Genomic DNA, 25,671 nt, shown 5'->3' with positions numbered 1-25,671 from the left:
ATCTTGCTTTTAACACTTTTAATATCCGAAAATTTCAAATTCGATTTTAATATTACATTCTACGTGATGATCTATCTTTCATGCACTCTCGTATTCGTTCTTTGGGATATTTCCTAAACTCCGTACTCCGCTCCGGAAAGCTTCTCATCTGTCATATACGAAATCACCCAAACGCAGCTCTCTTGATCGAACCAGATGAGCGAGATCAGGAACGCGTTGAACAACCCCAGAAAGATCCCAGCAATAACGTCCAAAATATGGTGTCTGTACAGGAGCAGCCGCGACAGGCACATCGAAACGCACCAGGCCAACATCGGGGGCCACAGGACGAACGTCACCGGATCCAGCCAGGTCAGGAAGGTGACGATGTACACCGCCCGGGACACGTGCCCCGACGGGAAGCTAAACTTGTCCGGTCCAATGCAAAACGGATCGTCATTCACGGCCGGACGACGGCGACGGGTAGCTGCCTTGATGACGGCCACCATGACGATGTCCGTTATTAGACCGATGAACAGATTGACCTGCATCTGGTACCATTCCGGTTTGTCGATCATCCAGCAGAAGGCCAACCATCCGGCCAGCCAGGCGATTCCATGGCACGAATACTGGAAAGTAGATGAGCGCTTGTTTTACACTTGATCTCTATAACCCTTAAAGGATGTGGACAACTTTTTTGCATACTTTTACCTATAGCTTTTGACCCAGTGGGTGGATTTTCAAAACCAAAATGTTTTTATCAAGGGGATTAGTTGTGCTATCATATGCATATATGGAGATTATGTTATTCTAGAACATTTTGGAGATATGGCTGGAAATGTAGTGTACACCACTTGTCTTTCATTCGGTTCCGCGTTTTATTTCTAAGTACATGTGATATATTTCAATGGAAATTGCACAATATTCTTTGTTTGGGTTGGGGCTGTTAGATAGAAATGTCTTATGTCCTTTTACAGCTGTAACATAGATCTCCAGGTTATCCAAAACGTCCAAAAGTTTTGAACTTTGTCTACTGAATACAAATAGTTGTGTTTACTTTTGAAATCACTTGAACTTGATGAATTACATTCAGATATACATTTTGAAACATGAAATGATGGTAGTCATGACCTGGTGATGTTCTAGGCAACTTAAAATAGCTCTGGAGTTCTGATTGTAAGGCCTTTACCTATAATACTATATCAAACTAATGTATGTATGTCAGAACTGATTTCAGATCCAGATCCATACATGTAAAACAGAGTATGAAAGACTAACTGCACATCAATTGCGATACCTTAGGCCATCCAAATCATTCTGGAGTTAAGGCCATTATATCTACAACCGTAATAACGCATAGGGTGCATTTAAAACTTGGTATAATGCGTTTTGGTAGTCATAGAAGCTCAGTTGAATCATATGATACTTGTATATACATCATAGAGGCATCCTGGATCATCCGAACTATTCTGAAGTTGAGAAATATGATTTGTATTTGAAATGGTATATCAACAGAAGTGCACAAACATCAGAGTTTGCCCATTTGATTCATATACATAGTACAAGCCATGGGAGAGAAGTTTCCAGAGCATCTGAGATATCTGAGGTCACCTTTCAGTATATGTGGTTAAGGCCTTCAGATCTTTACTCGTAACAAAGCACCCTACACGTTCAAAACTTGGTGCAGTAGACATAGATAATAAGTTCGATATATGACTTGAAGCTTTTCTAGATCATCCAAACCATTCTGAGGCTAAAATATTCGGTTTTCATTTGTAATGACCTATCAAGTGCACTAATATCAGCATTTACCTAATTTGATTCAAACATACAATACAAGTAGTGGGAGACAAATTTACAGTACATCAGCGATATCTGCAGCATCATTTTTTATATTATATGGTTAAGGCCTCCAAATCTACACTCGTCACAAAGCTTCGGCTACACGTTAAACTCACTATAATGCGTTTTGGTAGTCATAGAAGATCAGTTGATTCACGTGATACTCAAATATACATCTTAGAAGCTTCCCAAATCATCCAAACTATTCCGACAATGAGACATGGGTTTGCATGAACTCCTAGAGAAATCTTTGGAGGATTCCCGAGGAATACTCGGGGAACTCACGGAGCAAATCCCGTGGAATTCCTGGAGGAATTCTCGAGGAACTCCTGCAAGATTTTCCAAAAGGTTCTTGAAGTAATTCCCGAGGAACTTCTTGAGGAATTCCAGAACATCTCCTGAAGGAATTTCCAGGAAACTTCCGGGAAACTTGTGAAGGATTTCACGGAAACTCCTAGAGGCATTTCTTAGGAACTCGTTGAGGTATTCTCGGAGAACATCACGATGAATTTCTGAGAAACTTTTGGGTAAATTTCTACACTTCACAATACTATTAAAATCATTTTTATGTCAGTGGATGCACAAATACCACAATTAGATACCCAAAATATTATGAGATATAACAGAAATAATCGTGAAAGAATTACATCGATAAAGTAAAGAGATACAAGAGTAGAGCTTGTAGAGCTTGAAGGTCTTAATTCCAGAATAGTTTTGATGACCTAGATCACCAAGTGAATGTGGCAAAGTTAGAATTGTACTCTGAGGTTCTAGGTAAGAGTACCGTTATATTCCGCGAGTATTCGCTACAATAGAAATATCCAAAGATTTACAGATATTGACATCCATACTTAAAAATATATTGGGTCCATTTGTATGCCAGTGGACTTCCAAATAGCAACACATAGACATACTCGTAATATTATGAAGTGCAACAGACACAATCGAGAAAGAATTATGCCGATAGAGTGAAATGAAACAATAAAAGAGCCTGCAGACCTTGAAGGTCCTAATTCGAGAATAGTTTGGTATGCCTGGATTCTGGAATATCTCATGAATGTACCAAAAGCATTATAGTTATACACTGAGGCTCCATCAGCAGTATATACTACATTCCACGAATATTTTGCACATTTTAAGCATGATACAGTATGTTGATATTGTAACCCAAACTTCAAAGTGTATTGGAGGCCATTTTTATTTCACGGAATGTGCCACTCCGCCTTTACGAAAACTACGAAAAACCCCTCCCTTGCCTTTCTTTCTTGTGCACGAGCCTAAGCCGATGATTTGCTACGGGTTGTAGATATGAGGGCCTTAACCATATGCTATTACAAGTGACCTCAGATATCCCTGACGCACTAGAAATTTGTCTCCCATTATTAGCATTACATGTATATATAAAATGAGCAAATTCTGATATTTGTGCACTTCTTTTGATAGACCACTACACATGCAAATTGTATGTCGCATTTTCTGGATAGTTTGGATGTTCCGGGAAGCTTCTAAGATGTATATTCAATTATCATCACGTGAATCAACTGATCTTCTATGACTACCAAAACGCGTTATAGTGAGTTTAACGTGTAGCCGATGCTTTGTTACAAGCGTTGATCTAAAGGCCTTAACCATATAATATAAAAAAAAGATGCTGCAGATATCGCTGATGTTCTGGAAATTTATCTCCCACTATTTGTATTATAAGTTTGAATCACTTGATAGGTCATTACAAATGAAAACCGTATATTTAAGCTTCAGAATGGTTTGGATGATCTAGAAAAGTTTTAAATCATATGATATATGGTCGAACTTATTATCTATGTCTACTGCACCAAGTTTTGAACGTGTAAGGTGCTTTGTTACGAGTGTAGATCTGAAGGCCTTAACCATATATACTGAAAGGTGACCTCAGATATCTCAGATGCTCTGGAAACTTCTCTCCCATGGTTTGTACTATGTATATGAATCAAATGGGCAAACTCTGATGTTTGTGCACTTCTGTTGATATATCATTTCAAATTCAAATCATATTTCTCAACTTCAGAATAGTTCGGATGATCCAGGATGCCTCTATGATGTATCATATGATTCAACTGAGCTTCTATGACTACCAAAACGCATTATACCAAGTTCTAAATGCACCCTATGCGTTATTACGGTTGTATATATAATGGGATATAATGGCCTTAACTCCAGAATGATTTGGATGGCCTAAGGTATCGCAATTGATGTGCAGTTAGTCTTTCATACTCTATTTTACATGTATGGATCTGGATCTGAAATCAGTTCTGACATACATACATTAGTTTGATATAGTATTATAGGTAAAGGCCTTACAATCAGAACTCCAGAGCTATTTTAAGTTGCCTAGAACATCACCAGGTCATGACTACCATCATTTCATGTTTCAAAATGTATCTTTGAATGTAATTCAGCAAGTTCAAGTGATTTCAAAAGTAAACACAACTATTTGTATTCAGTAGACAAAGTTCAAAACTTTTGGACGTTTTGGATAACCTGGAGGAGATCTATGTTACAGCTGTAAAAGGACATAAGACATTTCTATCTAACAGCCCCAACCCAAACAAAGAATATTGTGCAATTTCCATTGAAATATATCACATGTACTTAGAAATAAAACGCGGAACCGAATGAAGGACAAGTGGTGTACACTACATTTCCAGCCATATCTCCAAAATGTTCTAGAATAACATAATCTCCATATATGCATATGATAGCACAACTAATCATCCCCTTGATAAAAACATTTTGGTTTTGAAAATCCAACCACTGGGTCAAAAGCTATAGGTAAAACTATGCAAAAAAGTTGTCCACCACAGTAGTTAACCAGTCGTCCAACCTACCTCCAATATCTTACAATGCGTGCGCAGCGACCTCAGCGCGATGAAGTTCAACAGAAAGCTGACAAAGCGCTTGGTCATGACCACGTCCCATTCGAGGAGCTTCTTCAGCGCCGGCGGAATATTCCGACCGCCTTCCATTCTCGTTTTGTTGTCCACCTAAATTTGAAAGTATGTACAGTTTTCTTTAAATAATTATGACTCACCCGATGATTGGCCTAACACTTACGCTGTCCATTGGCTCCGACGTGCTCGGTTTCATCTTGGAAGTTCGGTCCGACGATGGTTCCTGGCCTGTATGCAAAGTCTCTGATTAGTCTATCGACCAGCTAACTACAATCTAAACTGCGCTAAGCTCCGATATCAAGGCTGCCTGTTTTGGTGCCTTTATCGCTATAGATCATAAAACTCCAATAAGATGTTCTTATCACCTCACCGAAAGGTAAAGGTAGAAAATTTATATTTACCTTGCGCTACTGCTTCTTGTGGCCTTTCTTCAATGAGATTCCATCAATCGGTGACGGTGAGTTGACGATCTGACTGACGCGTTCTTATCGGAATCGGTCGAGCTGTCAAACTTCGGCTTTAAGAAAACTGCCCTTCAGAAACTTAGAAAATTAAATCTTGAAATCGAAATAAAAAAATTGCGGATTTTATAGCAAATACTCTATATTTAGCACACAATTTTTGAAAATTAATTTAGATTTGTAATTTTTCACATTTTACACCTCAAAAATTTGAGTAAAACAAAAAAAAAATCAAAATAAAATGTCATCGACATGCCAATGTGTTGGTGGACCCCTCGATACACCGAATGTTTTCCGATTGGATAAAAGCTCGTCTTTGTATGAGCTTCTCGCCGGGATGGTGATGGAACGTCAATTTCCACCCCTCCGCGACGACGACGATAATCAGCTGTGCGCGACTTCTCCCATCACATCGATCCGCAAAACGCGTGCGTTTGTTTACATGTGAGTTTTCCACGCGTATTGCTCTGTATATCATTTGCGGCTTTTCCACAAAATCATAGTAGACTGTGTACGGAGTGTACTCCACATTTAACGCCCACAACGCTTGTCTGAGGTGAGATCTATCCTGGCTTTGTGAGCTCATCGGTAAATTTTGAATCGGTAAGTGAGTAATCTGCAAAAGTTTGCTTTTATTTTTCGCGAGATTTTCTGGGAAATTTTTTGTCATCTTTGTAAAGTAAGGTCACCCAAGCTTGTATGGAATATGTAACAAGTCAGAAACAAGTCGCTGAACAGATTTGTTCTCAGCAATCCAGCAAATGCAATCCAAAAAATGTGTATGTTGAGCAACATTTTTGGAATACCAAGTCCAGAATGCCAGGTGGAGTTGTAGTATGCCATGATATTTATGTCGGTGTGTTCAGTCTAAGGGCGCTGTCCGCAACGTCACCATTGGACACCTTCTTTCGCTGACAGTGCAGCTGAATCTTATCATGTGACGAATTTCGCAACAACTCGTCCTCGGGGTTGGCAGCACCCCCTCAGAATGTTATGAAATTTTGTAGGTTTCAAGACTTTACCTTTTCAAGCAACTTTGCGTATTTTGTTTTTTCAAAATTAACCTAGACTAACATTTAAAAAGAGTCAAAGTTCTTAAACCGTTTTTTTTCACAAAAAAATAACTCGAATATGATAAGATGTACAAAAAAGTGATGTATGGGTGACATTTAGAAAATTGTATAAGCTTTCATGAAAAAATATTTAAAAAATTCTAAATACATTTTTACACGCTAAAAAATATATTTTTAAAATTAAAAGTCAATTTACAGAAAATGCCCACTTTTTTATGTTTTGAAATTTTTTTTCCAAGAAAGTCAATATTGTTGCCTAACTTTCCTCCATACATCACAAGATGGGCACTTTTAAGGAAAAAAAGTTTTTCTAACAAAAACTTATTCATGTTATTTTTTTTAGCGTGTTGCGCATTAGCCTTTTTTTTTCACAAAAAATATAACTCGAATATGATAAGTTGTACAAAAAAGTGATGTATGGGGGACTTTTAGGGAATTGTCCAAGCTTTCAAGAAAACATATTTAAAAAATATAAAAAAATGTTTTACACGCTAAAAAATATCTTTTCAAAATTAAAAGTCAATTTACAGAAAAAGCCCACTTTTTTATGTTTTGAATTTTTTTTCCCAAGAAAGACAATATAGTTGCCTAACTTTCCTCCATACATCACAAGATGGGCACTTTTAAGGAAAAAAAAAAATTTCTAAAAAAAACTTTTTCATTTTATTTTTTTTTTTTTGCGTGTTGTGCATTTACTCGTACAGTAATGTATCCAGAATCCTAATGACAATCCATTAAAACTTAATGGGCTCAACTACTTTTTTAATATCTTAACGTGCTTGACATTGAAAACGTGCTTGATATTGGAAAGGGCTCAAGACAAATTTGCTTTTAGGGTTTTATATCAATGAAAACGCTTGTGTATTGATGAAATATGTAAATATGTATATGTGTATTCAATTATTTTCTTTTCTACAATATATACATCCTTCTTTTATACATTCTATTGTAACGTTTTTTGAATATTAGATCTTTAGTCTATCTGAAACAAAGTAAACTTTTTTGGATTATCTTTTGAATTCGAAAACTTCTTCGCTTCAATTTGATTTTCAGAAATTGGCACAAATGAATGAAATTTTTGTGTACCAGGTATTGTTTTTACGTGACTGTATGTGTATAGTTCTTCAAGTTCATCCGTCATTTTTGCATATTGTTTATTTGAAATAAAGCAGAAATTCAATTATGTTATATGTATGTATATCTGACTGTTTAACTGCCCAGTCATACAGTTCTCGAGGAGTTGTGATTGTGTTTCCATAATCTCGAGCAAGACTTGCTCGTTTTGCCATTCGCTTGAGAGTACCTCCAACAGCGTCACATGGACCTTTGCCATGTGAAGTTGCGAAGAAGTGCCATTCTGCTTCCAATCCATAATTGGACCGAAAACTGCACAAACTGGCAAAATTTTTTTTGTTCTTATAATGAGCTGCTGCTCCATCTGACATGAAAGTAATTTTTGAGAAATCAATCGATTGTTTAATGAAATCCAGCAGTTTTGATATAAATAACTGAACTGCTGTTGTATCGTGTGTAAGTACTTCAGATATTATTATAAAGCTCAAGTTTTCCAACTTATTTTCTTTTCTGTAGTACACTTCAAAGGGGTGAATGGTAGCTTGAGAATTATTCCAATGGTAACCTTGAGCTGAATTTTGAATGATAAATGAATAATTTTCTGAAAAGTTACAAATTGTTAATACTTCACCCTGTTTAAGAGATTCTTTTTTATCCCGCAAAAATGAGGATTGTTCTTTATAAATGAAATCATGAGTAATAAGCTTTTCAACTTTTTCCACAAAATACAAACTCGTCTATAGTCTTAGTAATAGTTTCCAAATTGCATCGATCAGTAGTTAGCCATTGTTGAAATAAAACCGATTCTTTATCATTCGCTTCTAATAATGATGTTAGTTCACTGGTTCTAGGCACACAATAATACAATTTAGCAAACATAATGCTGTTTTAAGCATTCAGATATCGAAACAAGCTGAGAAACAGGTTCTATTCCAGTTGGGATGTAACGCCAAGAAAAAGAAGGCACCCAATCAAACAAAGTTGTAATGCCCATTGAGTGTTATTAAATGGGTATAAGGATTCTTGATACATCCTGTACGAGCAGGGTTGCAAAAAAATGAAAGCATGCAACGAACGTGAGTTTTTGTTTTTGTCTTTTCACCACACCGCTTCTGACGTTAAAGCCTCTTTCCTTCACGGAGGCGGGTGAGAAGAGTATAAAAATTCTCTCGTCGCTCACATCTTGGCGACGGCGAGATTCAATAACAACATTTTCCCTGTCATTGGCACTCAAAAGAGAAAATTCACCACGCTTGCTTATGGGCCAGTCGCATTCATGCGGCCGTTGTTGACATGAAGCATCCATCAGCGCAGAGCGTGTGTTGATGATGGTGGGGTCATTACGTCCACAAAGTAGTTGAGTTTTTCTGCGTTCACTTTCAAGTATCTCACAGCGGAGCTGAAAGTGAATGCCTAAAGCATTCAGTTCAGCAAAATGTCATTCAATTGAATGTGACTTTTTCAACCCTGTGTACGAGTTAATGCGCAACACGCTAAAAAAATAACATGAAAAAGTTTTTGTTAGAAAAACTTTTTTTCCTTAAAAGTGCCCATCTTGTGATGTATGGAGGAAAGTTAGGCAACAATATTGACTTTCTTGGAAAAAAAATTTCAAAACATAAAAAAGTGGGCATTTTCTGTAAATTGACTTTTAATTTTAAAAATATATTTTTTAGCGTGTAAAAATGTATTTAGAATTTTTAAAATACTTTTTCATGAAAGCTTGGACAATTCTCTAAAAGTCTCCCATACAACACTTTTCTATAGGTCTTGTCATTTTTGAGCTACATCGATTTTAAAAAAAATTTCGAAAAAAAGTTAGGCCCTCTGCAAATGTTACTCTTGAAAATTTTCGAAAATTTAAGTATGCAAAGTTGCTTATAAAAACCTAGTCTTCATGCCCACCAAGTTTCATTCGATTCTGAGAGGGTGTTGCCAACCACTGGTCGAGTTGGCGCGAAATTCGTCATGTATCAGATGGATGCTGCAACGGCGTTTTTACAAGGCGACGGTGAGGAGAATACGTGGAGTAGTTGTTGGTAATCCGGAACGAAGCCGTATCCAGGAGGGTTTGTCGACTGAAGAATGCATTTACGGCCTCAAGCAGGCCAGTAGAATATGGAACATCAAGCTGTACCAGAATCATCTTTCTTCTGTGCTCCAACGCTCAAAGATGGCCCGACGATGTGAAGTGGCAGTACCCATACTTTTTGAACCATTTCATTGCAGAAACGAAGAATTCATCTTCTCACCATACAAAAACTTAGCTCATTACTACCAATCTAGTACTACACTGAACGTGCTCTATTCCGAATGAAGGACGAGCCAAGCAGATTCTGGAACTGCGAGTCACCAGGACCAACGACGGCAATTCCATCGATCAGGAGCGGTATGAAGGTGGAGAGGAGAAAGATAGTAAATGGTCGTTCTTGGATCTTCTAATTGTCAGGGAATCGTCTAACTTTGTATTCGAAATTTATCGGAAACCAACGAATACTATAAGGTTTATCCTCAGAATTTCTAATCATTCTTATCAGCACAAAATGGCAGCTTTCCATCATTTGATTCCTTTAAGTGATACAGGCAAACAAAAGGAAAGGGATTATATTTTTGAAACGGTTAGGCTCAATGGATGTAACAATAGTACAGTTAAGGCTATTATCGAAAAGAAAAAGGGGGATTTATTAAGTAAAAGCTTGGCAACTCTTGCTACTGAACAAGATGAGTTGAAAAGGGTTGCGGTGAACTTTGATAATAATATTACAAAACCATTAAAATCAAAATTCAGAAACTTGGTTATAGATTTGGTTTTCAGTAGCAGGAACTGTCAACTTAAATCATTAGGATCTACAAATGATAAAATTAGTGATTTAAACAAAGCGATAGTTTACAATATAGCATGTCCACATTGTAATGAAATCTACATAGGACAAACGAAAAGAACACTTGAAATTCGATTCAAAGAGCACATTGCAGAGGTTAAAATAGCGGGTAAAGTGTTAGAAAAGGGGTTAGCGTATGAATTTGAATCAAAAGTGGCCGAACATATTTTCCAGGATGAACACCTGTTGACAAAGGATAGGATATTTTATCCAATAGTGGACCCTTAACCTATTGTGGACCCCTTAACAATTATTCTCAAATTTCCCGCTCTCTGCTTCTATCGGTAAACTTCCACCAAGAGACCATGGCTCATGTTCCTGGACCAGTGCTGAAAATTTAATTTCGTCATATCTAAATTCAATCACCTTCAGCTCATTTTAGAAGCTGAACCTGAGATTATGGTACATGGAAAACTTGTGCAGCTAGAGCAGTTCTGCAAGAAAGTCACGGAAAAACCGCTACTTTTTGAATATTTAGGGAAAATGTCACGGAATACCTTTGAAAAATGCCAAATGAAGATATGACAAAATGAATTTTTCAGCACTGGTTCTAATACAGGATAAAAAGTAACTCAATTGCTTGGAAAACGTCTTCGAGGACGAGGAGCCGTAGGACACAGCAGTCAGGGCGAAGAAGAAGAAGAAGAAACTCGACGAGCGCATGGCCAAGTACCGGAAGAGCAAACATTTGCTCATCCACTGAATAGCCGAGATCCGTGCTGAGAATCAACTCGACTACGCCAAGGACAAACAGTACGCAGTCTGTTTGCTTTGAAGCTTTTAAATTCCCATTCGAGCGCGTCGGAAACAGTTGCAAGAGTTGCGGCTGAAAGAAGACGAAAACGTGAAGGCATACCGGCTGCAGTTTGAAAAGGTGCTCCGAAAAAAGAAGTCTGCCGGAGTGAAAATGTAAGTGGAGGGCGTCACCTTTTGTTCAGCTTTTGCTGTCGTTACCAAAGTCCTACGATGCGCTTATCACAGCGCTGGAAACCATCCAAACGAACCAGTTGACTCTGGAGTATGCCAAGAAACGACTGACAGATGAGCCAAAACGTGTCACGCGGCTGATCCCACAGATGAATCGGCGTTCGCGGGGAGGATACACGGGCTCAAACAAAATGAAAATATTTTTTCGGGGAAACGTAACTATTCGGGTAAACGGCATTCGGGGAAAAGTAGCACAACCGAACTAGACAGCGCAGCAGACATCACCGTAATTTTGTTGGATGTGCTCAGACAAGCAAACAACCCCATTGGAAGTTCAGCATTCCTCCAGAATTTTAATAATTTTAATACCTTCAGTTCGAAATTTCAAATCGTAAAATAAAGCTCCAATATCAAGTGTCGAGTCGCTCCGGATTACGTGCAATTTCGGATACCACACGGAAATTCCGCATACCTCACTCAAGTTACGAACAGCGATTTATTAGTCACTCCGCTTTCCGAATGGTTACACTTCTACCATTATTGTTTATTTTGAGCTTCTCAATAATGACATTTCCATAGACAAATAGACGACCAAAGCTTGAACCAAAGTGTCACAGACAATAGACATACAAATGACAAATATAATATAAATCTAATTACCGCAGGGTACATTAATAGTGTTTATATACTCTACATCAAGATCGAAAGGAATCGCTCAAGAAACTTCTTGAGTGATTCCTGGCAGAAACTTTCTTCGGTGAATGCCATTTGAACTGTCATTTCCATATATCGTTGACGCAACTCGTCAACGATCTTACGACGTCACGTTGGTTTAGCTTGCCGGTTTTTCTTTGACGTTCTGCAGTACAGACCACCAAAGATTAAACCAGAAGTTTATTCTTTGAAACTCCCGCGTTACGAGAACTTCAATTCAGTAAACTTCTCGCAAGGGGCGTACGCTTTGGTTAGAATCGTCCTGCAGTACAAGCCAATTCTAAGTCCAAAGCTCAAAGCTTACTGTGATCCACCTGCAGTACAAGTAAATCAAAGAAACTTTGCAGAAGAGCACGAGGCGGAAGACGCTTCGAGCCAGGAGGAGCTTGGTAGCCTCTTAGTAGCAGACGTAGCTTGGAGCCAGGGCCTGGTAGCAGAGTCTGCTTGGAGCCAGGAGGAGTCTGGTAGCTCGGTTGCTAAGGAGGAGCTCGGTAGGCTGGAGGAGTACGTGGCCAGGTGAAGCTCGGGACGCGTCAGATCTGGGAGTGTGTGATGAGGAGGAGTGTTGAATGGTAGGTACATTCTTGGAGGTGCATCACACAGCTCAGTGGAGAGCTAGGTATCAACTGGTAGGTAAATGGAAACAAGGATGGGAACACTCACTTGCAAAGAGTTACACTCATTTGATATTTTCTCAGCTCAGATGCGTGCAATCAAGAAACGATGTATGGACGACTTCTGCCTTGGGATTTTGTCTAAAAGTTTGCCGAATAGAGTTGGGGTCGCACACGCATACCGAAGTCGTGAGGGAGCTGCGAAGGCAACTCTCCACGAGGTGAATGTAAATTACACTCACCTCGTGGAGAGTTGTTTTTACAGCCGCGACAGACGTGACAGATCTTTGGTATGCATGTGCGACCCCAACTCTATTCGGCAAACTTTTAGACAAATCCACAAGGCATAAGTCGTCCATACATCGTTTCTTGATTGCATGCTTCTGAGCTGAGAAAATAGCAAGTGAGTGTAACTCTTTGCAAGTGAGTGTTCCCATCCCTGAATGGAAATAAATTGTAAATAAGTTATACCTAGATTGAATAAAGGAGAGGCGCTGAGCTGGTAGCGATATCAGTCAGTGCCTGGGTTTGGAGAACAAAGCCTCGCCTGTGTTTTTATTTCCAACACACAACACTATGCTTTATAATTTCTCCAAATTTGTGTGAACAAACTCCAAACAAAGGTTGTAACTGAAAATTATCCAAATGTTATTCAGCATCATGCTGAATTAATACATCATGAAGGTGCTTGTTGAATGATGAGTGATTGTTAGTTGGGTATATTGCCGATTCAAAATGAGTTGAATTATGAACTATAATGCAACTAGTTAATTTTGTAGTGAAATGTAGTCAATTTGTGATACTAAAACGGCTAGTCTAGAACAGATTTTCTAGTGTGTAGTTACAACAAATATATGAAATTTCTCCTGGGATTTCTTCAGGGGTTCTTTAGAAAACTCCTTCAAGGAATGCTACATGTATTTAACCATGTTTTTCTTCAAACATTTCTGAAATTTCTTATGGTAATATTATCAGATTTCCTCCCGGAGTATTCCTTTTGAATTTCTCCAGGAATTCTACAAGATTTATTTTCAATAAATTTTTCTTGAAATTACTCCGTGGGTTTCTCCGGGAATTCTTCCAAAGTCTTCTTCAAAATTTTCCTCTAGGGTTTTTCTTTCAGAAATTTGGCGGGAAGTTCTTCAGGAATTTCTCCAAGATTATCTCATAAATTCCTGCAGGAACTACTCCGGAATCTATGCAGCTTTTTTGAATTTTTTAAGGAATTTTCTCAAAAAAAAAATCTATAAATATGTTGGTTGTCTAAGAATTGAATAAACATTTCTTCTAAGAATTCCTCCACAGGTATCTTCAAGATGTCTTCCAAGGATTCAGTCAAAAAATATTACAGGGATTCCTGAGAAATTTATTGAGGGATTCCTTGAAGCTTGCATTTTTTTTCAAGAATTTCTGCATCTATTTTTTTATAGAGAATCCTTCCAGACATTTCTCAAGCAGTTTTCCTTGGCATTTCTTCCATATTTCCTGAAGAAGCTCCCATTATTTTTTTTAAGGAATTAAGGAGGTAACTTAAAAAAATCTTCAAGTATTTTCCTAGGCATTTATCTAGGCATTTCTCCAAAAATAATGCCAAAAACTACTTCAGAAATCTTTGTCCGGGAAACTTTCTAGAAAATTTTCAAAAATTTCTTCTTAGAATCTACACAGGTAAACCCAAAGTTTTTAAAAGATTCCTTCAGGCAATTCCTTCAAAATTTCTTGGGAAATTCTTTCACGAGTTCTTTCAGTTTTATTGTTTTTTTTTTGAATTTCTGGGAAAACTTTTGTAGGGAACTGACTAGATGTTGTTCTCTTTGCAACAATTTATTGTGTAATTGTCATTGAACCCTAGTTTTTTCCTTTTTAGTTTTGTAACATTCACCAATGCCTACCACAACTTCTTAAAAAATCTTTGAAGGAATAACTGAAATAACTCCTGCAGGAATTTATGAAAGAATTTCAGGAGATATTTCAGCTGAAATCGCAGGGACAATTTCTACAAACGAACCTGAATAAATTTCCCATGGATTTTTTAGTTTACAAGAACCCTCTGTAGTTTTTTTTTTAGGAATTTTTGAAGAGGTGGAAAGTTCCTTAGTAGAACTTTTGAAGAAATCCCGTCCTGAAGAAATCCATAAAATTCTGAAAAAAATATCTGGAGATGTTTTTGAAGGAATTTCAGAAGGAATCCGAGCACAGATTTCTGAAAGAACTCCTGTAGAATTATCTGAAGAAATTACCAGTATAATCCATGTAAAAATCCCAGAAGTGCTCTTGAATAAATCTCTAGAGCATGGTTTCCTAAACTATGGGTCACGATCCCTCACGGGAATCGCTGGCCCTCATCCAGGGGGTTGCGAGGGATAATAGAATATTTTACTTTTTTTAATTAATGTCTATTCTATCATTAAGCTAATTCTACCTACACTTGAAAATTTTACAGACATAAAATGAGGGAATTTCTATGGTGGGTCGCGAAGAGTTCGTCTGCTGGCAAAAGGGGGTCGCGCACCTGAAAGTTTGGGAACCTATGCTCTAGAGGGATAACCAAAGAAGTCCCAGGGAAATTCTTGATGGAATTCCAGGAGAAATTTCTGAAAAACTTCTTGAAGAAATATTTTGAGAAACTCCTTGGTGAAATGCCTAGAAAAATATATTGATGAATCTTAAGGGAAATCGCTGGAGATATTCTTTGATAAAATTTTTGAAGGATTTTCTGAAAGAATTCCTGGAGCATTTTATGAACATATTTCTGAAGGACTTCGTGGAGACATGACAAGATAATCTCCAGTTAAGATGCCTGCAAAGAAAAAATATCTAAATGAATTCCAGTAGAAATGCATTGAAAATATTTCTGAAATAATTTCTTAAAGAATCCGAGAAGAAATTCCTAGAGTTGTCCTTAGCGGAAATACCGGAGAAATTTCCGGGATAAACATCTAGAAAAAGTCCTGAATCAATCTGCACACTTGAAACAGAATGCCGAGATCGGCTGTGCCAATGTCGGTTAAAGTTCATTTGCTGATTCTCGGCTAAACATTTGACGTTTGAAGTTTGATTTCAGCGGCACCTATAGGTGCTGCTATGAATAAATTTTGTTTTTGCCGATATTTCAGTTAAATTCAGGTTGCCGAGCACTCGGCTGTGCGAATCTCGGCAAAAAAAATGAAAATTAGCCGAGCTCAACTAAGTGTGTGTGTGTATGAACTCCTACCTGAATCACTGGAAGTAATGATGTATGAATCCCTAAAGGAATTAATGCAAGATTTTCTGGATGAATTCCTGGAATTATTCCAGCAGAAATTTTCAATAGACTAATACCTGAGAAATACCTGCATGAATTCCGGAAGGAATCTCTGGAAAACATTGTGAAGAAACAACTGGAACAATTTATAAAAGAATCTTTGAAAGAGTTTCTGTAGCAATCCCTGTTGAAAACTGTAGGATGATTTTCTAAACAAATCCCTAGAAGAATTTCAAAAGTAATCCCTGGTAATGTTTCTGAATGTGCCAATGGACACTTATCTAAAGGGATTCTTGGAGAAGCTTTTGAGGGAATATTTAAAAGAAGCCCTGGAGTAATTTCCCAAAGAAATCGATGGAGGAGTCTTTGAAAAAAAAAAATCTTGGTAGATTTTAAAACCAAAATCCTGGACTAATTTCTGATGAAACATAAAGAAACAGCAATTTTGGAAGGAGGATTGCTTAAAGGACCAACTCATGAAGGGATCCCATAACAAATTTCTGAAACAATCTTCATAGGAATTTCTACAGGAATTCCCGGAAGAATTTCTGATGGGAACTTTGAAAAAATTGTAGAAGATTTTGTAAAGAAATATTTGTCTAGGAGCTCTGAACTTTCTGAAGAATTCTGAAATTATTTCTGAAAGAATCTATGATGATTTCCTGAAAGACTTCTCGTACGGATTTTTGAAAGAAAATAAAAATGAATTTCTAAGGAAAAACCATGAAAGATCTTCTCAAAGACCTTTCAACATGAAACCGTGGCATGCTTCCTGAAAAGAACTCTTGAACGATAATCTAAAAGAATTCATGGAGCAATTTTAAAAGGAATTCAAGAAAGGTGAAGATGCCCTTAAATTAACTTAAACTGCTGAAAGTTCTTGGAGAAACTCCAAGAGAATTTTCTGGCGAAATACCTGCACAAAACTTGGAAGGAGATTCCTGGTGCAAAACCTGAAGGAATCCAAAGATAAGTCCCAGAGCAATCGTTGGAAGAAACCCTTGACAAATTTTCGGAAGAATTTCGAGAACCCTCAAAATAATCCTGAGAAAACTCCTATATTCAGTAATCTCTGGATAAGTTCTGGTAAAACTCAATGAAGCGCTACTTGAAGGATTTCTTGGAGAAAAAGAGACTCTCAGCACAGAGAAACAGACGTAACACTTAGAACAAATTTCATTAAAAAGCATCGTCACGAAAACGTAATCGCCCAATGCTAAACGTACTGTGTTTGGTCGGGCCGCCACTAGATGGCCGTAGTGAGCAAACGTCAAGCAGGAGCAAAAACGATACCAGCGCCGCGAGTGGTCAATCGACCTACTACTGAATATTTGAATTAACCGTTAAAAAAGTGATCGATGGGAGGCGATGGGAGTGTGACGTCTGTTTCTCTGTGGTTAAACTCCTACAAATCCTTGGAGATAATCGTGAAAGAATTCCTGGATGACATCTTGGAGAATTCTACTTCGCTGGAGAAATTGCTGATGGAAGGTTTGGGATTTTTCGGTTGGAAAAAACCCCTGAATAAATTTTCCCGAGAGGAATTCCTGATGCCATCCCTGGAAGAATTCCCGGAGCGATTCTGGAAGGATTCCAGGAGGAATTTCTGGAGCAAACCCTTGAAGATTCCTGGAAGATCTTTAGTGAAATTCCAGGATAAATTCTGAAGTAATCTCTTGGAGTATGCCTGGATGTATTCTCCAGGAATATCTGGAGGAGTTACTAGAGGAATCCTGAATTTCTGTATTTTTAATCCAAAGAAATTAAGATGTTTATGTTACGCAAACAATTCAATTCTTTTAAAAACCTCAATCAAACCCCGTCTTTCTTCGTGAAAAACCGACGATGCACGATCGTATTTCTTTCGCATTTCACAAGTCTTCTTTTTTTTTTCTTACGTTACATCCTCATTAAAACAGAGACTGCTTCTAAGACCAAGCCCACTCATGGGCTCAATCAAGCGTTTTAACGTTAAGTAGAGCCCCGAACAAAGAAGCGAACCGCACCGGTCGCTGCTAAGTAGGGCTCGAAAGCGAAAAGTTTACGTACGGTTCGTAGCAGGGCTTAGAATATAGAGACACGCAAAGTACGGTCTCTATCCGTAGGCTCGTGCGATCTCTCGCCTCTAGCTCTCTGGGTAGCGTAAAGAGAAGACGAAAGAACATGAGTATGAATTTGTTTCTAGGTATATAGTTTCTAGAGAATGATTTTCTTGTTTTGTATAGGTAGGAATTTATTTTAGTTTGCATCAAATATTTGAAATTTTCAACCAATCAATATAGACTGTTTCAGAAATTAAACGAACTGTTCTAATGATATTTACCAACTTCTTTCAGAGTATAGCATATTGTACTCCATATTTTCATATTTCCTTTCAATTGAGTAGATATTTTAAAGAACAGTCGAGTTCTCTAACAAATAACTTAATTTTTCAAATTTGCATTTGCACAAAGGTGTTTTTTAATTATTTCAACATTATTTTTCACTAAATACCAAAAATTATCTAAATTTTTATCACATTCGCTTTCTCAACAAGTTGTCTAAGGAATGCCTCGATCAAAATTTGGGAAAAATCGATTAAGGCATTTCCACAACTTTTTTTCGGAGATCAAGTTTCTCATTTTTTAAGGTTTTCGACGGAACATAAGAACTACCACACAGTTTCTTAGCTTTCCTGAATGCATTTAATCTAAACAAACTTATTTTTTCAGCTCATTCAATGCTTCAGATGGCAAAGCTTGTCATACCATAAAAACGAATGCAGTAAGCAGTAATTAAGTCATTCGTTTGCTTGACGTTTGTTGCTACTGGTGGTGTTGAGAAATTTGAAACAAAAACTTTTGTTATGAGAAGGCCCGTAATGGTAGTTCTTTATCAAATATTCCAGTAAAAATTACTCTTACCAATCGAGAAATATCTTTTATTATCGATACAGCAATTTTTATTATGCTTGGAAATTAAATATTTTATCTTCGGGATTTTTTTCTTTTCTACTGTGCTACATTTTTTGACCACTTTGTGCAACTTCAAATTTTAATCATCTAGTTTACAGAGCCCCATTTTTTAACTTTTACCAGACACATCAACAAAATTGGTATTATTTGCTACGTTAGCATGTTTACTATAAGAGCTAGAAGAAACTTTTTTGGATAATGTGCTCAAATTGAAATGGCAGGTTATCGTTAGTGTATTTATAATTTCTGAAACAGTCTATATCATAGATCGTTACACGAATAACACAACAAATTGTCTGACATAGAATTGTGATAGAGTGACAATACAAACGCAGAAAAATAATAGGTTTAAATTGACAAGCTTTGCTTAAGTATGTTATGAATTAAGTTTTCGCTTCTTCGCCAATTTTAGGATCATGCATATCGAAAATGTATTGATTTTCTCTTAAAAATAGTTACGATTGCTCATAATCGCACCTTTAGTTTTTGATTCGGCCGATCGTTTCGAAACTAATATTTGAAGAAATGTATAGTGATTCAGTGAGTTTTGCTGTTTTAACACGTACATGTTTGAGCCGGGTTTTCTACGCAGCAAGTAAAGCTTAGTTTCGCACATTTAGAAAAATGTCCAAATATTTAACTCGCGAAGTTCGTTCCGACAAGTTTCAAAATTATCGTCATCCGACGCAGATTCCGGTGAGAAGATGTGTGTATTTTCTAACCCGAAAAGAAACTATTTGACGGTAATAAGTGACCACAGGGTTTTCTTTCTTCACTTTCCGGGCTGAGATCCTCCACTTTGAAAGAGCTGTGCCTCGCGTTTCGTTTTGTCGTGTATATTTCAAAAAGGCAAAAGAGTTTTGGTTTGATTGCTGTTTTTGAAAATGGTGGTCGTCAGTGGGTGGTTTATTAAATATAAATTTAAAAATATAAATTAAATAAACTAGACATTAGGAAGAAAGTGTGCGAAATGGGTAACTTTACCGTCCACGCATCCTTCCTCCCCCGTAAATTCGAGAAGTACCTTGCCGAAATAAAATATTCTGTACCCCAAGTATTTCGAAGAATCATCTTTGCGCGTAAATACAACGCAGTAGACCAGGCCGCTTTGATGCATGTGTCATATCTCTGATATGCTGCAAGCATCAGTATTGACAAGAAAAGTAACACGATTGCTTTCCAGGGAGATTCCGCGTATGTATGAGATTAGATAAGAGTAGTTACGATTTTTCAAAGATACATTGACTGTACCTAACTCAACTCAGATATCATAGAAACACTACAGTTATTTCTTTTTGTAAAAACTAAATCATACCGATAAAAATCTTAAAAAATGTAGTCGAGCTGCCAAGTTTCATCAATTAAAATAGGCGGCGTGCAGGACTGCCATATTGTAGGTTCCTCGTTATAGAAAAAGCAAGGCGTTGGATGTTAAAATACAACAATTGTTGTATAAAGTGCCAAAAAGGAGAGTGGGCTCATTATGTACTTTGACAAATACGCAGTCTACTTCAAGCACATAGAATCTGCTTCCAACAAAATATTCATTTACCAGCATCCAAAAGATCGCAATATATATTAAGATTTGCGAGTGATGCTTTGTAACTAAAAGGTTAAGACTGAGTATAGAATTAGCTGATGTTAAAATACACGTTAATGAAAAAAGGTTGCGCAAACTTATCGCAGACTGTTAGAAGACAGCTTCTACTATGACCAGGATTCAAGAATCTTGACCTACGCGAAGTTGTAAAGGAGACATCTTAATGTGTTGGAAATCCAAGGGATGTAATTATTCAATAAACCTAATTATTAAAAAAGATGCTCATAATCTCAAATTCAGATAAATTTCTTGCGAGAAAGGCAACATGAATATTGAAGAGATGGATATTATTTTAGATAAAAATTCAACCTACAAGTCATACAGTAAGCAACAAACATATTATTTAAAAAAAAGATTGCTTGAATTCCGGGATTAAATACAATCATAAATTATTGAGAAAATTATATCTTTAAACGCACCAAAACTGGTACAAATCTCCAAGGGAATTATTTATTTGAATTAAATTTTTACTTACAGTTTTCAGTCTTATCCAAAACCCCATCTTTCATAATATGAGCACAAATTATTATACTGAATAAGATTTGCAATAACCCCATAGAAATACACACAATATTGCGATGATTTACAGAAGTGCAAAAAACCGATGATACGGAGAGAATAGAGACCACCGGTGCGCAAAGGCGACCGATCATTATTTTACTCACATGGAAACGAACGACCGGTGCGAAAATGGGTTGATAACGAAATTAAAAATCGTTAACGACGTGCTGTTGCGTGTGTAGTATTAAGCCCACGGGTGGGCTTGGTCTAAGAGGGTTATCCTCAGAACTTCTAATAATTCTTATCAGCACAAAATGGCAGCTTTCCCTCATATGATTTACAGGATGCATACTCTACATTTAAGTGATATAGGCAAACAAAAGAAAATGGACTATATCTTTGAAACGGATAGGTTCAATGGATATAACAATAGTACAGTTAAGGCTATTATCGATAAGAAAAAAAAAAGGTTTATTTATAAAAAAGCATGACAACTCTTGCTACTGAACAAGATGAGTTGAAAAGGGTTGCGGTGAACTTTGATGATAATATATCGAAACCATTAAAATCAAAATTCAGAAACTTGGGTATAGATTTAGTTTTCAGTAGCAGGAACTGTCAACTTAAGTCATTATTAGGATCTACAAAAGATAAAATAAGTGATTTTAACAAAGCGGTAGTTTACAATACAGCATGTCCACATTTCAATAAAATCTACATAGGACAAACGAAAAGAAGTGTTAGCGTATGAATTTGAATCAAAAGTGGCCGAAAATGTTTTCCAGGATGAACACCTGTTGACAAAGGATAGGATATTTTATCTAATAGTGGACCCTTAAGCTATAGTGGACCCCTTAACAATTTCTCGCTTTCTGCTTCTATCGGTAAACTTCCACCAAGAGACCATGGCTCATGTCCCTAGACAGCAGTTCCATGTGATGAAACTAGTCTGAAAAGCGATAATTTGATTATTTGAACGAATTTGTAAATGTAAACAAGTCTGGGGGTCCATTATACACAGCAAAAAATAAATGCAACCCGCACGATGTAATTCATTCGGATGTAAAATAATCAATGTAATCACGATTCCTATGTACGGTTACATCGTTTTGATGTAAAATGTTTTGTTCTTATATGTACATCGTCCGAAGTAATATTCATGCAACCGACGTATTGATCGGGTTGCAGCAGTTCAGATGTAATATTACACAACAGTTTTTTTCTGTGTAGGTTAAATCCAAGTGGTCCACTATTGTCACCGATTTAACATGGTCCCAATAGTGGACCTCGCGGGGTCCAATATGGCATAATTTGATAGAGATTTTATTTATTTTATGAAAAGTTTAAGCACAGACAAACAGACGTAACACTTCGAACATTTTTCGATTCAAATCATAGTCACGGAAACATATTCGCCCAATGCTAAAAGGACTAAGTTTGGCCGACCACCAACTAGGTGGCGGTAGTGAGCAAATGTCAAACTCGAACAAAAACTATGCGAGCGCCACGGTTGGGCAGTTGGCCAAATATCAAATTTTGAAAAAGACCGTTAAATCGGTGTACGATGAGAATTATCAGAGTGTTACGTCTGTTTGTCTGTGGTTTAAGGTTTTTTCACTCGGTTTTTGTGTGTGCAATATGTGGGAAAGATTTAGAACTTGATTGTTGTGCAATCATTGGTAAAGACAATTTAATTAGGATATCATGATATTTTTACGATCAAAACAAATATTAGGGGTGGTTTAAATACCCTAAAATTTGTATTAGTAATATTAGTATTATGAGTTTCTGGATTTTGAATTCAAAGAAATTAAAATCTCACACAAACAATTCAATTCCTTCAAAAACCTCAATCCAACCCCGTCTTTCTTCGTCAAAGACTGACGATGCACGTTCGTATTTCTTTAGCATTTCAACAAGTCATCTTTTTTCTGGCTTTACATCCTCATTGGAACAGAGACTGCTTCTAAGTGTTCTATGAGCACTATCACAGTTATTCATTGAGAGTTTTTTTAACTGATCATTTTTAATTCGTCTATCGTGTAGTAGATGTGCAGATAGCTTATACCCTGAAAAATCAAGAATGTTTATATTCTAATCCTCTTCCTTGACTTGACCAGACCAGCATTCGAATCCAACCCCTCCGGTATGATGTTGCTGCATAGCTATACGTTTACCACCTCGGTCATATGGGCCGCATCACACGTTTACACATCAGCACGCCGCCGCAGAGAATCACGCACGATCTCGGGGCCCTCCTCGGCAGCCGCGGCGGCAATATTTTCTCACGATCTGTAAATCTTAAAAACCAACCATCATTCGGCGCCGAAGCTCAGTTAGTAGTCTACTTCGGCCGGTGGTGGAACGTGGCGAATCTTGTGTGCACCCAGTGTGTAGTCTCCTTCCGTTTGTGACCAAACCGCGCGAATCTTCTACCCTTCCGACCCTTAACGCCACCTTTGCGCCGAAAACTCACTATATAAAGATCTACCATCCGTGTTTATTCTTATTCTTCAACCGTGGCTACCTTAGTGGAACGTTACCGCAGCAGCAGCAGCAGCAACAGCCGCACCATGGACGATACGATCGACGAGGAAGTGATCTCCGCCGGCGCTACCATTACGGTGGAGTTTAGGTGAGCCATTTTTATCTTACTGTGCACCGGTGTCAGGGTTGAAATGAAAGTAGTGGAGTGAGTGAGTGCAAATTTGCCAAAAAGTTGTTTTTCACGACCGTGCGTATGTGCCTGCCTATGCCTACTTGTTACGTGACGATCTTTGATCGAGAGAGAGATCAAAGGAAGAACTGTGTACTGGGAAGCGTACTCTAATCGTACCGCAGGCAGTAGGCGTGATGAATGAAGAAGATATACATGAAGAACATGGAAAATGTTACGAGCTAATTTTAATCGAGCGATCTTTTGTACATTTTTTATCCCGATTATGTATCGAATCGACAACACCGGGTTTATCGTGATGTGCGGCGGGACGACAGTGGTGGCGCGGAAACGCTGTTCGGAGGAGTCAAGGAACATGAGGTTCCGTTGGATGGATCCAAGATTGGTGAGTGCAAAAATACGTTTTGTTTATTTTTCCTAGTTTATTACGAAGTAGGCGTTGATTTTACGACTACGGTGAAATCAGGGGATCGTTACTTTTAGAAACATGCGTTATGGAAATGGTTTATGAAAAAAATACACCTCACCGAGTGGTCTTCGTTAAACCAGGTTTTATCTTTGTAAGAAGCCCACCTTTTATCCGGCAAGAAATTTTAAAAATGCAAATAAAGTTAAGCAAAGCTAGAATCTACACATCGTGCTATCGAAAGGCCATTGAATTTTTAATCCTGTGATACATCGATTAAAAGTGTTACACCAGAACAATAGAGTGGCAAAAATTCGACTTGGCACTGTTTAGGATTTAAACCACTGATATTGTTTTTTTTAACAAATGTTTATTGCTTTTTGTTGTCAAAATAATGTTTGTTTTTTTTTGTTGAGTTTATGCAATGCTGGAGATATTTGGATTAAAAGAAGTCTTGATGGATGAGATTCTTTCTGATTCCATCAAGAAATCATCGAATTCTCAGAAAGAATTTCTGTTGAACTCTCACCATACCTTGAGTATAACCTTTCCAGTTGAATTCTTGGAGCAATAAACCTTGCAATCTCTGGAAAAGTTTGTACTATAATTACTAGATTATTTCTTGAGAAATCGCAAAAAAATCCTTAAGGCACGGTTTCCCTGAGAAATTTCTGGTGGAAATCCTGGTAGATTTAAAAAAAAAAATCCTGAAGAAATATCTGTGGTAACTGTAGGAGAAATCGAGTAAGATCTTTCTTATAATTGCAATTATTCTACGTTTGCAGAGTTTCTGGATAATGTTTTGAAGATTTTTATAATGAAATTTCTTATTTTCATCCTCATTTTTTACGGAAACGTAGCTGTACTTCCTGTAAGCTTCTTGCCTGCTTGAGTGGATAATTTGAAAATATTCATGGCATCTCAGGAGGAACTGTTGAAAGAAAATCTGGAGAAAATTCTGAATGAATCCATACATGAATTCTATATCTTAATGAATCTCTCTGCGGTACACATTGAGGATTTTCTCTTGACAGTCCTGGAGAAGTTCGCGGTGGAGTTTTTGTGGAAATATTTCTTTATTGAATCCTTGGAGCAATACTTAATCGTCCAACACTCGCAGGATTGGACCATTTGTCAACAACATCTTGATGGATGTTTGTTTATATTTTTATCTAGTAATCGTTCATGAGTTAGCCAGTTGAAATGAATATATTAAAAATAATTTGTAAAAAAGCAAAAACTACCTGCAATTTAAAATAGATTTTTAAGAACCTCTCCAGAAATCTCGGAACAATATTGAGCGAAATCATACCAGTAATCCACCACGAATGCCCAACTAACAATCACTCATTTATCAGGCACCATTATGAAGAATTATTTCAGCGTAATTTTGAATAACATTTGAATTATTTTCACATATAACCTATGTTCAGGTTTTGTTCACACAAATTTGGAGTAGCGTAATGTTATGTACCAACTTAATTGTTAGTTGTAAAAAGTGTTTTACAAATACACAGGAAAGCTTTTATTAAGCTTTGGCATGAATATTTGAACACAGACAAACAGACGTAACACTCTTGCTCACGCCTTAATTGGAATATGAGAGTCTGACTGTAGATGCTTGGTAGCAGCTCCATATTAATTGTCGGTATAATTGCAATTGTACAGATTTGGCGCGAGAATCTGTTTTCTATGTATTTGAATGTGCGTTACAGCCTGTGTTTTGTATTGTATTCTGTATTCCTTTAGTCAAAATACTGCAATGTTTGTTCTACCACAAATGTTCGTCATAAGAA

At 37.2% G+C, this 25,671-nt stretch overlaps 2 protein-coding genes across 4 annotated transcripts in view; one reads left to right on the top strand and one right to left on the bottom strand.

Moving 5' to 3' along the window:
- Positions 1–3: 3 nt before the first annotated feature.
- On the bottom strand, positions 4–5,308 carry LOC109411446 (polyisoprenoid diphosphate/phosphate phosphohydrolase PLPP6). 2 transcript variants are annotated; one of them, XM_019684964.3, is made up of 4 exons: positions 5,150–5,308; positions 4,912–4,976; positions 4,686–4,841; positions 4–608 (listed from the first exon to the last, which is right to left on the bottom strand). In XM_019684964.3, exons 2-4 carry the CDS (start codon positions 4,942–4,944, stop codon positions 114–116), a joined length of 684 nt encoding a protein of 227 aa, XP_019540509.2. In that variant the 5' UTR covers positions 4,945–4,976; positions 5,150–5,308; the 3' UTR covers positions 4–113. The 2 variants fall into 2 exon arrangements, with proteins under 2 accessions (XP_019540509.2, XP_062710561.1); XM_062854577.1 differs by having other exon boundaries at positions 4,912–5,075; positions 5,150–5,305.
- Positions 5,309–5,568: 260 nt separating this feature from the next.
- The window catches only part of LOC109411447 (ubiquitin-related modifier 1 homolog), a 40,799-nt gene continuing 20,696 nt past the window's right edge, over positions 5,569–25,671 (top strand). The window contains exons 1-3 of one of the 2 annotated variants that reach the window (XM_019684965.3): positions 5,569–5,812; positions 23,325–23,427; positions 23,787–23,854. In XM_019684965.3, the coding sequence (XP_019540510.1) occupies positions 23,366–23,427; positions 23,787–23,854 (130 nt within the window). In that variant the 5' untranslated portion in view covers positions 5,569–5,812; positions 23,325–23,365. Of the gene's footprint in view, positions 5,813–22,986; positions 23,428–23,786; positions 23,855–25,671 lie in introns of those variants that run through there. The other variant, XM_062854578.1, reaches the window with a different exon arrangement.

This window comes from Aedes albopictus, chromosome 2 (assembly GCF_035046485.1).
Source record: "Aedes albopictus strain Foshan chromosome 2, AalbF5, whole genome shotgun sequence".
NCBI lineage: Eukaryota > Metazoa > Arthropoda > Insecta > Diptera > Culicidae > Aedes > Aedes albopictus.
This window is presented reverse-complemented; position numbering and strand designations above follow the sequence as displayed.

Excerpts from the sequence above, each read along its gene's own strand:
- LOC109411446 (XM_019684964.3), bottom strand. The coding sequence starts at position 4,944 with ATGAAACCGAGCACGTCGGAGCCAATGGACAGC. Across the intron at positions 4,842-4,911 it reads CGTCGGAGCCAATGGACAGC|GTGGACAACAAAACGAGAAT; the intron begins GTAAGTGTTAGG and ends TTTCAAATTTAG. Across the intron at positions 609-4,685 it reads CGCATTGTAAGATATTGGAG|TATTCGTGCCATGGAATCGC; the intron begins GTAGGTTGGACG and ends TCTACTTTCCAG.